Genomic DNA, 12,435 nt, shown 5'->3' on the forward strand with positions numbered 1-12,435 from the left:
ATGTCCAATATTCCTATTGCAGAGGTACAGAGTGCATTACCCTATCAAGGACCTTGACACAAGGAGGCTGCAACAACAAAGTATCTGCTATATCAGAATCAAAATAATCAAAGAAGATTAAAAAAGCAAAAAACTCACAGCGAACATAGCACTGATTAAACATTTACCATAAACTGAACAACATCCTCAGGCTTGTGCTTTGCAGATTTGAAGGCAGCCAGTCGGGTAACAACGACGATGTGATACTCTACGTGGCCAGACATCATCTTCCCACGGATTTCCTGGTATTCTGGCACTGACAAATCCAGCCCCGTGTGTTTATTCTGAATTTGCCTAGGGAGAAAAATAAAATGCAGGCAGAGCTCAGGCATCGGCACAAAGACTTTTAAATGATACTCCCTGAGGATCCTGTTCAAAGTTCCAGAAAGTCAGTGCAAGGACTCCCATTTCTACAGGACCCAGGACAGACCCTACCCCAGCACTGTTTCTACACTGCAGGAATATAAATTTGCACAGACTTCACCCATTATAATATGAAACAATAAATATTGGTTTTGCATATTATTACAGTCTCCACGAATGCTGCCCTAACCCAGCAGAGCAGATGAGAAGATGCCAAGATCTCTGTCTCATTGTGATGTGCTCTGAAGCAAAGCTCTGTTCACTACAATTGAAGCCAAGCCCTATTCACCTCTCCTTTGTCTTAGGACATTCCAAAAGGGGCCAAAAAAAGGAGTAAGGAACTTGCTTGGATGCAGGGACAACTTTATGTTTGTAAGAGCCATCCAAGGAACGAGATTAAAACTTGGAATAGAGAGATGTTGGAGCTGACTGCTGGGCCTGCCACGCCGTTTCCGTCTGAGTGCTCTCTGGATGCATCTCCTAAGTGCTTCCTTCCTACATGTGAGTGAACACTTTAAATGAAATCGGAAAACACATTTCTCTTCATTAAGCACTTTTACTGCTTTTTTTTTTTTTAACCTTAGCAATCTGGGCAATGTCAAGTCCCATCTTCCCTGGACTCTGTGGATTGCAGAGGCGTCTTGTGGAATTCTTGCCTCTTTCGTTAGGAAGTTCAGATTCACTGACACAGAGCCCCTTTCACCTAAGGACACATTAGGCATATGAATTTAAAATACACCTTAAAGTGGTTTAAACAATCTAGTTTCAAAGACAGTTTTGAAAGGCTCCTCTCATCATGTCAAAACCTGACAGGTTCTTTTGAAACTTGAGTTTTCCCAAGAAGGCAACCTCTGAATCTTCAATGCAAAACTAAAGCTTTTTAAACAGAATATCTCAAGAGTTCTCCATAAATCAAACAGCAACAAGCACAGGCACAGGCTCAGTTTTTGATCCAATTCTCTTTGCGAGCCACATTTAAAACATTAGGGCTTTAACCACAGCTCTACTGTCACCAAGACTTTCTGCTAGGTACCTAAATGCCATTCTGGTTGCTCCAATGCAGTTCTCACCTCCTGCCAGCCAAGGACTTTTCTTTACACTAGCAGACAAAATTTTGTTCTCAGTTACAGGATGCAAACACAGAAGCAACAGCGCTTATGTGTAAATACACAGGTGTCTTTACAGCCGCCTGGCTTGCACACAGCGGTCTGCCGAACCCTTAAATAACAGTCATTATCTGGAGTGTTGTCTCCTGCAGTGGCTGCCAAAATGCTGACTAAAAGGACACCTGTCAGTAAAATCAGCTGGATCCGGATTTTTTTTTCTAATATATTTGCAGCACGGCAAATGCTCTCCAGATGTGCAGCTACTCAAAAGTCGTGACTGTAACTACAACAGCAAACAGGGCTGTTTACTGGTACTCAGAAGTGACTTATTTCTGTTAACACAGCCACAGAGAGAGTATACGTGATAAATTAACCTGCTTTTCACTTCTGATAAAAATAAAAGAACAACCACCATCAAGCCAACCCTTCTGGATAGCCTTATTTAGCTTGACACATCCCACGTATGGATGTACTGAGATGAGACAACAACTTCATTGTAAGAGTTGCTGCATCAGAGAGTTCCAATAATGTTAGGGAGTTAGCAAGCACCTTACCTACACCCAGGCTTTTTATTTCCAAGTCGTTAAAAGTCTCCGCTAAAATGACTGTAATGGGAAGCGATTAGAGGGAGGGGAAATAGCTACATTTTTGTTTGTTTGCTTTACGCCTTGTGATCGCTTTCATTATCATCTTTTGCACGAAGCATACCACTATTACCTCCTTCCATGGCAACAGGATAATGTGTTTTTTAAATATAACAATGATTATAAACCAACAGATATCAGCAGGGAAGCTACAACAGGTATGACACAATATCCAAAGCACACTCTAATTCTTGTAATGCCTTGGTTTCAAAATAAGCAGCCCCCAGTGTTTTAATTCATTATATACTGTTACTGTTGTTATTCGAATGGGAGCAGCACCTAAAAAACAAGACAGAAATAGCTTCGCTGCATTTTTCACATCAAACACAATCATTTTTACACTGGTGGCCTTAAAGAAGAAACAAAAAAAGAAAGCTGGTTGTTAATAATATATTAATAATAATATATTAGACACACAGGCTTATTGCTCCTACTCCTTATTTAAATCTAGATGCATATATCTGTAAGTTACTTTTGTCGATGGTACAGATGGATCAGGGGGCACTTGGGCACATGGTTAACTTTCCTAACACAGATGACCTCACCTGACTACAACGAGAGCATTCATAGCAGTAACATTGTGCTTGCACAAGCAGATCATGGAGGAGCAGCACAGGACAGAGGAAGTGGATATTACATAAAGGTCAGCTGAGCAGGGCAGTTTCCGTGGTTCATGGAAGAATCACAGGTCTTCACCCTGTATTTTGAGTTGCATATGATGTACAGGCTGTGTAGTTTAATTAATCTGCTTTCTGCGCTGAAAGGCCAAAATGTAGAAAAGGGAAAGAAGCCATTGCTAAGCAGGAATGCAAATAAGGGATGTGAGTGGTGTGACCAGAGAAACTTCACTCCCCTGTGTATGTGCCAGGAAAGTGGACTCTGTACTTTGTCTTGACACAGCCAGCCCCTGCAGCAGCTCCAACAACCTCTCCTCCTTCCACGGAAGACCCCAAAGGGGACCAAAGTCTGACTACCCAGGTCAGAGCAAAAGGAGAAAAGACTTGACCACTTCGTTTCTGCACAAAATGAAGGCAAAATATCTGACACACACTAGCCAGCAAACATTTTTATTTCTCTGTATAGTCTAACTACACAGGTACAGATTATTATTTACTTGTATTACCATAGTAACTAGAAAACCTAACCCCAAACCCAAACCTGTGTATATAAAAAGAGTTTTAAAAGTTCACAACTATACAGCTATCTAATCTCACAAGATAGAAAATATATGCACTTGTTAAAGCCTTAAGCACACATACACATCTAATTTTATTACTGAAGGTATTGCAACATCAGTGGGACAATTTGCAAGTAAAGTCCCTTCACTGTAAAATAAATCCAGATGTTCAGATTTCCACCTTGCAGTCTAAAACCTAATATAAAGTCAGTCCTACAAAATGTGTATGTGAGTTAAGTCAGATCTGTTTGAAGGTTCAAGGGCAGTACTGCAAAGGCAGTCAGGCCCTGACACAGCAAAGTATTTAAGGATGAAAATCATGGCTTTGAAGTTGATGTGATTGAAATAGTTTCGACTTGTGTCCTAGGAGGTAGGTGCATGAGTCCAGACCTTGCTGAATCAGCACTTCTGCTCCTCGTGTTACATCTGATGGCCAACTGCTTTCATGTGGTCTGAAATACCTTTGGGGAAGGGGGAGGAGGGAACCTCTATCATTGCTCTATAAAGGTTGCCACAAGCGTTTTCTTTGTGAGGCGCTGGATTGGCACATCTAGGGAAATACAGGCTTGAAAAATGTAATACAGCTCAAAACAGGGCTTCTACACCCACCTAGGGTACATTTGGTGCCTATGGCTAGAGCTCTGAGAATATGTGAAAACAGAATAAACTTATATTGCCCGTTCCTGGCCTGGTCTCAAGCCAGACCGACTCCCTGCGGCCTTTGGGGCATGGGTCTGGTGGTGGGGACATGATGGGATGGGACAGGATGGGATGGGATGGGAAATGATGGGATGGGATGGGATGGGATGGGACGAGATGGGTGGGATGGGACGAGATGGGAAGGGAAGGGATGTGATGGGATGGGACGTGGTGCAGCCTCGCTCAGCTAGAGAGGTGTTTACAAAGCCAAGCCTAAACCTAGTCTTCAGGCAGCACATCCACTAATTCTGCCCCGAAAACACCCGAAAGCACCACAAAGCTGGGGATCTGAGGGACCGCGTTAAGTCCCCCGCGGAGTCCCCACGGAAGGGCAGCGGCTCTCAGCTACCACAGCGGCCACCACGCATGGCGAACCAGACGCCAGCAGCACCTCTTCCGGCAGCAAAATGCCAAAAAAACTCGCGGAACTGCCCCAAACCCCGAGCGTCCCCGCTGCAAGGGACGCCGGCAGCCGCCTCCCTCGGCGTCCTCTCAGCGCCCACCGCGGGGTCCCCGCGATAGGGGGGGGGGGGGCCCATTCCCTTCCCTCCTTTCACCTTCTCTCCCCTTCCCGGCCCTTCCCTTCCCCTCCCGACCCTTCCCCGAGCCCTTCCCCGCCGAGGGCAGGCCGCAGCCGGCTGCTCGGCGGCGGCAGCTCCCGGCGAGCTGGTGCCGCCGCTACCTGGTGGTGACGAGCGCGGCGGGCGCCGGGCCGTGCTGCATGGCGCTGGCAGCCGCCCTCCTCCCGGGCCGGCCCCGGATCACAGGCCGGCGGCCAGGAGGCTGTCACGGGAACCCGCGGCGGATGTTTGCCGGAGGGCGGTTCTGGTGCAAAAGGAGTGCAGGGGAGGAAAGCTGGGAGGGGAAAAGGGCGGCCCCGAGCCGTAGTCGGCAGGATTCGAACCTGCGCGGGGAGACCCCAATGGATTTCTAGTCCATCGCCTTAACCACTCGGCCACGACTACACCGGCGGCTCCCTTTCGTCTGAGCGAGGCCCCAGTAATTTTGTCTTGGCTTTTGGGGCCTGTTGGTGTGGCAGAGCCAAAACGCCTCCCCTGCCCCCCGGTGACACCTCTGTGCTCTCTCCTGAAGCAGAAAGACGTTGTGTGCACTCCCCTGCTGTATCTGCAGGTTGGAAGGGACCTCACCTGCCCCAAGCCCTGCTGCTGCTCCACCAGTCCGCCCCACAGAGCCCGCTGCCCTTCACACCAAAACGCTGTCCGCATGAAGTCACTGAGTTCATGTGAAGATGGGCGCTTCAAAAACTGGGGCTATGGTCTGCAAACAGAAGTGACCTCTCAGCCCCAGCATGCTTCTGGGTTCTACCTTTGGCCTGGCAAGATGAGCACCATGTCTGCGTGTGCTCGAGGAAGTCCTAACACAGCCCATTTTTGTGATTTCTTAGCAAGTCTCATCATAATGTGGCGTTTTTATAACTGCTCAGCCAGTGTCAAAAGAATCACAGATCTGGAAGATAAATGTCTCAGTGTTGCTAACCTCTGAGGCTGTGAAAATAATCATTTGGCTTATCCATGACGTTAGGGTAGGGGCTTTAATCAGATGGTGACTGGGAAGGGTACATTTATGAGACAACCTCAGCATAAAAGCTGTACAGAAATCAAACCTGACAGGAGCAAACTCTGCAGGTAGAGCTGCCTGCTGGAGCTGAGCAACAGTATTGCCTTCTTCAGAAGCAACATCCCTCGATATTTGGAGCTTGATGTCACAGAACCACAGAATGATTGAGGTTGGCAGGGGCCTCTGGGTCCATCTGGTCCAACCCCTGCTCCATGAGGGACACCCAGAGCAGGGTGCCCAGGACCACATCCAGGCGGCTTTTGAAGATCTCCAAGGAGGAGACTCCACAGCCTCTGAGCAACCTGTGCCAGGGCTCGGTCACCCTCATATAAAGAAAGTGTTTCTTCATGTTCAGAGGGAACCTCCTGTGTTCCAGTTTGTACCCATTGCCTCTTATAAAAAAAGCAACACTTCCATGTTGCTTTGGATGCTACATAGAAAATTTATTCCATTAAACTGTTTTGTTCTCTCTCTCTCTCTCTCTCTTTTTTTTTTTTTTTTTTTCCCTGTCAGAAAAGAGCCCATGGGTGAGTGTTGGTCAGACCCTGCATTCAGGCCATCGGGTACAGTGGCAGTGGGGCTCCTTCACACACCTGATCACCAACTGGAGACACGCAGGGGAAGGCTGGTGGGAGGACATGCAGCACATCTGGAAACCAAAATACCAATAACAGTGTAACATCACTAACAAAGTTATGATTTCCTACCATTATTAGACCTACCCTCCGCTGCTCCTCAGCCTCATGGATCTTTCTTGCCTCAGTTCACTTGTGTATGAGCAACGGAGAGAGGAAGAAACTCAACCTTCAGCGCTCCCTTCTTGGGGACTACTGGCTTTTTTCCAGCCTCTTAACTCTCCAGTATTGACTGGTTTGGTTGTTTTATTTTTATCCATTCAGATAACAGCTCCAAGCTGAGGAAGGTGCTCAGAGAAAAGGAGGCTGGTATGATTTTAGTCAAAGACCTCTAGAAAGTGAAGAAGAATGAACAGGAGACAAGTAATTAAGTTAATGATTGAAGGAACTTAATTTGTGTTCAAGATGTATGAGGATTGGGAAGTGTCCATATGAGAGGAGCTCTTGCTGAAAGATCATCCTATCCTGAAAACTTAAATTAATAGCCCTCGACAACACAAGCATAATGGAGAAGGCAGGCTTTAAACAAAGAATTTAAGGAGAGAGACAGATAACCTTGGCAGCTGGTGTAGAAGTTTCATCACTTAAGCGGCTTTTTCAGTTTCATCATCATCGTTATAAAAAATATTTTGTCTGCCATTGTCTAAAAAAAAGGAAAATATTATGAGTTATTTTCAGAATTCAATAATCACATACCTAGTGTGCGTAATGTCAATTGCAATACAGTATCCTTATAAATCTCATGATTTTGGGATACCTTTTGAACATTTGGCTCAGTAATATGGTTCTTATCATCTCTGAGCACCCACTGTGTAACCACTTGATGGTCTGCATCCTGAGCTAACTTTCATGGGATAAAAACCTTCTTGCCTTCTTTTCATATTAAAGTAACTTAAGTTTCCACTGTATCTAGTGGTTTATCATGTCATGCTATGAAACAAGCACTATCTTGCATCAGAACTACTATGTCTGGCACTGGCAGGGCTCTCTCAGAGCAGAGGGCTCCTGGAGTCTCAGCAGTGGCTGATAAATGAATAGATATAATATTTTTTTTCCTCAACTCTTCACTAAATCCCTCTTAGGGACCAATTTTATTTTTTTTTTCTACTCTGTCTCCATAGCGCCTATCTGCTTTTCTACTTGCTGATTACACACGCAGGAGTGGGTCCTACATGTGTTTCCTTCAGCACAAGGAGAATTCCCCATGTACCAGGGACAGGGCTGGGATGTTACCCTGCACGTTGTGCATAAGCTTTTGTCTAAGGCATCTGACGATGCATGCATCCCACAGCTCACGGAACAAACCCTGCAGCGTCAAACATCAAGAAGACCCTGTCCAAACCACCATCCAAAACCCTGCTCCCAGACATCCAGCACGGCCCCATGGACACTGCAGACCCAATGCCACAGACAGCCAGGTGAGAGTGACTTCAGCTCAAGGAATGCGAGCATCAGTCACGTCTGCCTCTGGATTAATTTTTCTGTCCACTAGAGAGCACTCAAATACAACCAATAAACCACGGAGAGGTTGCTGGTGCTAACTGCAGTCCCCTCCCTGGGTCTCACCCTTTGGGACCCAGCTGTCCAGCTCCTGTCCAGCAGCACCTACCTGCGCTGACAATCCCAGTGACACCAGTCTAACCCTCAGCTCATGACTCTGAGACCAGTTACCTCGAGATTTTCACTAGAGCTGAAGCCAGACGGTGATAGGACTGCATTTGCACTCAGGGTTGACATTTGTATTTATTTTTCATACACAGTTTTACTCCCCTAAGGAGATTTCAAAACAGAACCCAGGGGAGTTTTCAGTCACATGCCTCAACCCCAAGAGGGCTGTGGGGTGAAGAAGGGGGAGAAGAAAGAAACACAAAGGTTAAAAATCAGCAGCCCACAGCTGCTGTTCCCTGAGACCTTTCCCTATAACAGCACAGTGCATTGTTTTTTGTTGTTGTTGTTTCTGCCAGACTACAGATCATTCTCCATCCACTGGGCTGGGACAGGACAGGCAAGGAGCTACAGAGAGAACTGATAGAGAAACAGCAGCCACCCCTCCCCAGCGCCCAGAAAAGGATACAGTCCCATCTGCTCTCTTTTGCAGGACTTAACTCAAAAGCTTTCCCCTCTGCCCTTGCTGTGGTGACCTGAAAAATACATGAAGGAAGTTTGCAAGGACTTGGGCAAGCTCAGATGGCTTGGGGGCTGGCAGGTGGCTGCCAAGTTCATGCTATGACACCTGTGAGCTGGCTAACAAGCAGCTCCCGGTCTGTTTGAGGACCCATTTGGTGAGGCAAGGGGAAACCCCGGGCAGCCAGGAGCAGCTGTAGCACGGAGTCCCAGACCCGAGAGGTGCAGGGGATGATTCTCCCTGTCCCCTCAGCTCTGGCTGGGACAAAGCACGTTTGCACCAAGGAGCCTTTTGCCACATGTGCCAGAAACCATCTTCCACAGGCTCCAGGCTCCCACAAAGGGTTAAGGTGAGGACGGAAAACCTCCCAAAGCCTGTTAAAATACTGAGTGATTTGTGGCCGGTGTCTGTTCATTCAGCTCAATGCAAAGGGGCTGTAGCCCTATGGCTTAATCCCTCCCTGCTCCTCCAGAGGGCAAGGGAGGTGGGGGTCTCCACTGGGGCAGGGGGCAACCCCATGAACCCCTCCTAGGGTCACATCCATCTGCCCGCTGACCGCAGCCCCGTCTGGGTGTGATTCTTGGCAGCTTTTGGGTTCGTTCTGCATCTCCCCATAGCTAGCAGGCGAGCCGCAGTGAGTTTATAAACCCCAGGGGAACTGTCCACCAAATTTTGGATCCCTGGCAAAGCACACTGCTTGTAATCATGGATGTGGGGAAATCAGAGCCCTGCTTAGGGTATAGTAAACAAAACTGGGGGGAGCAAGGACAGAGGAACATATTTAAAAACAAAATAAATTGGCTATGAGAACACAGTTTAAAACTGAAATGAAACCTTTCCCAGCCTAGAACGTGTTGGGAGAAATACAATACTGAAATACTGAAATACAATACTGAAAAGGGCTGCACCGGGGTAATAGGATTACAGTGAGATGCCCAGTCACTTTATCATTTCTACCGCTATTTGTTTTCAAATGACAATTACAGAACCCAGATGTGAACCACTGGGAGATTTTATATTAAGGCTGGGGTGCTCTGTGAGTTTCAAAGGGAGCTGAAATACCAGATTTAAAGTTCACTCTTGTTATATGATGTGGTAAGGCTGTTGATAGCCTGTCAAGGCAGCCTTTTAATCTACACACCTCCTAGACTTGGGATAGATTTATTCTGGGGAGAAGGGAGGAGATTTATATTGCTGGTCTTCATTATGCCTCATGCTTTTCCCCCCTTCTAACAGTTAACCTGTAATATGATGAGCCACATGTCAGGAATAATCGAGTAGAAACCATAGGTAATCCCTGCTGAAAGATAACCTGGATCTTGCCCTGATGCAGCCTTGGAATTAAAATTCCCTGTCTCTGAAATTTGGAGGTCTTCAGTAAACCACGGATAAATTTCCTGGTAGACAGTGAGGAAGAAAATATGTTACCCTGGTTTGCCCCAGTTTAGAACAAAACAAAACAAAAGAAAATATAACAAAGCCTTACGATACAGAAGATTGTCTATGTTATTAAAAATATATATACAATAGATACAAACAGTATAGTTTTTTATTTGTTTGTTTGTTTTTCTCCTTTCTCTCTTATTTATTTATTTATTTATTTTTCCTGAAGACAGTTTCAGGTAGTTGAGTCTACGTAGTTGCAATGAAAAGGGTATTTCCCCAGATCAAGGAAAGGTGAAGGTGCAATCAGTAGTTGTACACATTTCCAGGTAGACTCCCAGATATATTGCTTTCATGTTTTTCATGTACATCTTTACCACACACTTGACCTATGCTGTTGACCAAGGACTTTACCTTGTTTTCTGTCACTCCCACCATGTAAGCTCTGGAGGTGTTTATATCTATGCTAATTTATTTGGCTGGAGATGAGCCCAGTCTCTTAGCTTTGGTGCTCACTGTGGTTACTCATCACCCCTGTGAAGCGTGGAGATGACTCTCTTTGTGAAGATCCTGCCTGCAGGAGGGGGAAAAGGTTGAGGTTCATGAAGACCTCGATTCCTCTGCTGGCACAGTTTCAGCCATTTGGGTTAGAGCTGGCCACAAATTTCATTCCTGGATTTCTTTTTAAATTTATAAAATCTTCCATGGGCACTGTGGGAACAATTCCTCCATTTTACAAGTGATTCTGGGCCTACCTGAAATTCTCCCAAATGGAAAAATTTCAGCTTTTTGAGCTAGCAAGAAAAAGAGAAGGGTATGGGAAATGAGAAGGCATTAACATGTTATTCTTCAGCATCTCTTCCTAAAATAGGTGTATGCAATTGCTTTGTTGGTCTGTTGCTTCACATATCTGTCAGCCTGTCTGTCTGCTTTCCACATAAAAATGTCATAATAACCTGATGGTCAATTTTAACCAACTATAACAGAAGAGGAGATAGAATCATAGAATGGTTTGGGTTCAAAGGGACCTAAAAGATCATCCAGTTCCACCCTCCCTGCCATGGGCAGGGACACCTCCCACCAGACCAGGTTGTCCAAGGCCCCATCCAGCCTGGCCTTGAACACCTCCAGGGATGGGGCATCCACAGCTTCTCTGGACAACCAGTTCCAGTGTCTCACCACCCTCACTAAAGAATTTCTTCCTTATATCTAATCTAAATCTACCCTCTTTTAGTTAAAAGCCATTCCTTCTTGTCCTATCACTCCACCCCCTGACAAGGAGTCCCTCCCCAGCTTTTCTGTAGCCCCCTTTAGGCACTGGAAGGCCACTGTAAGGTCTCCCTGGGGCCTTCTCTCCAGGCTGAACAACCCCAACTCCCTCAGCCTGGCTTCATAAGAGAGGTGCTCCAGCCCTCTGATCATCCTTGTGGCCCTCCTCTGGACTCACTCTAATACTTCCATGTCCTTCTTGTGCTGGGGGTCCCAGAGCTGAGCTCAGTGCTCCTGGTGGGGTCTCACAAGGGCAGAACAGAGGGGGACAATCACCTCCCCCACCCTGCCAGCCATGCTGCTTTTGATGCAACCCAGGATATGGCTGGCTTCGTGGGCTGCAGGCACACATTGTCGGCTCATGTTGAGCTTCTCGTCAACCACCACCCCCAGGTCCTTCTCCTCAGGGCTGCTCTCAGTCCATTCTCTACCCAGCCTGTGTTTGTCCCTGGGATTGCCCCGGCCCAGATGCAGGGCCTTGCACTTGGCCCTGTTGAACCTCATGAGGCTCACACAGGCCCACCTCTCAAGCCTGTCCAGGTCCCTCTGGATGGCATCCCTTCCCTCCAGCGTGTTGACCACACCATACAGCTTGATGTTGTCAGCATAGTTTCCAGGAGAATCTGCTCCATGATCTTACCAGGCACAGAAGTGAGACTGACTGGCTTGTAGTTCCCTAGGCCCTTTTCCCTTTTTAAAAGTGGGGATTATCTTTCCCCTCTCCCAGTCAGCAGGAACTTCACTAGACTGCCACAACGTCTCAAATATGATAGTTTAGTGGCTTAGCAACTACATCCACCAGTTCCTTCAGGAACGATGGATGTATCTCATCAAGTCGTATAGACCTGTGCACTTTCAGGTTCCTTAGATGGTCTCAGACCTGATCTTCTCCCACACTGGGTGTTTCATTATTCTTCCAGTCCCTGCCTTTGCCTTGTGGAGCCCAGGCCTTGTGGCTGGTGCTCTTGTCAGTGAAGACTGAGGCAAAAAAGTCATTGAGTACATCAGCCTTCTCCATATTTCAGGTGACCAGGTCTCCTATTTCCTTCTGGAGAGGGCCTACAGTTCCCCTACTCTTCTTTTTATCACTCATGTACCTGTAGAAGAGATGGCTGGACAGCTTTTAGCTCCTCCAACTATTGTAAAAATTTGGTGGCTGGATGAAAGGTTGGCATTTGCGCCCTATTGGGGGAAAGACTGAAGCATAAACTCTGAAGAAAATTGTCAGGTTTGGCTCATCAGTAGGTCAGTTGCTTTTTGTGTTCTTCCAATGTGGAGGAAGTACAAAGGAAGCAAAATACACGTTTATAAACTGAGTTACATTAGTTCTGCCGCTAATTAACTTGGCAGATGCTAGGAGAAATTACAGTGACCAACCATTTCTGGTGGCAGCAAGCCAGGATGGAATCACCCAACA

General features: G+C 46.6%; 1 protein-coding gene across 4 annotated transcripts in view; it reads right to left on the minus strand.

Moving 5' to 3' along the window:
• The window catches only part of HS1BP3 (HCLS1 binding protein 3), a 51,237-nt gene extending 46,224 nt beyond the window's left edge, over positions 1–5,013 (minus strand). The window contains exons 1-2 of one of the 4 annotated variants that reach the window (XR_013949662.1): positions 982–4,588; positions 168–333 (exon numbers count right to left, since the gene is read on the minus strand). Coding sequence is in view for 3 of the 4 variants with exons in the window: in XM_080588213.1 (XP_080444339.1) it covers positions 168–333; positions 982–1,124 (309 nt within the window). In the remaining variant the exon portion in view is untranslated. Of the gene's footprint in view, positions 1–167; positions 334–981; positions 4,589–4,710 lie in introns of those variants that run through there. The other 3 variants (XM_080588215.1, XM_080588214.1, XM_080588213.1) reach the window with 3 other exon arrangements.
• Between the last annotated feature and the right edge of the window lie 7,422 nt (positions 5,014–12,435).

Source organism: Anser brachyrhynchus (assembly GCF_964034855.1).
Source record: "Anser brachyrhynchus genome assembly, chromosome: 3".
NCBI classification, from domain to species: Eukaryota; Metazoa; Chordata; class Aves; order Anseriformes; family Anatidae; genus Anser; species Anser brachyrhynchus.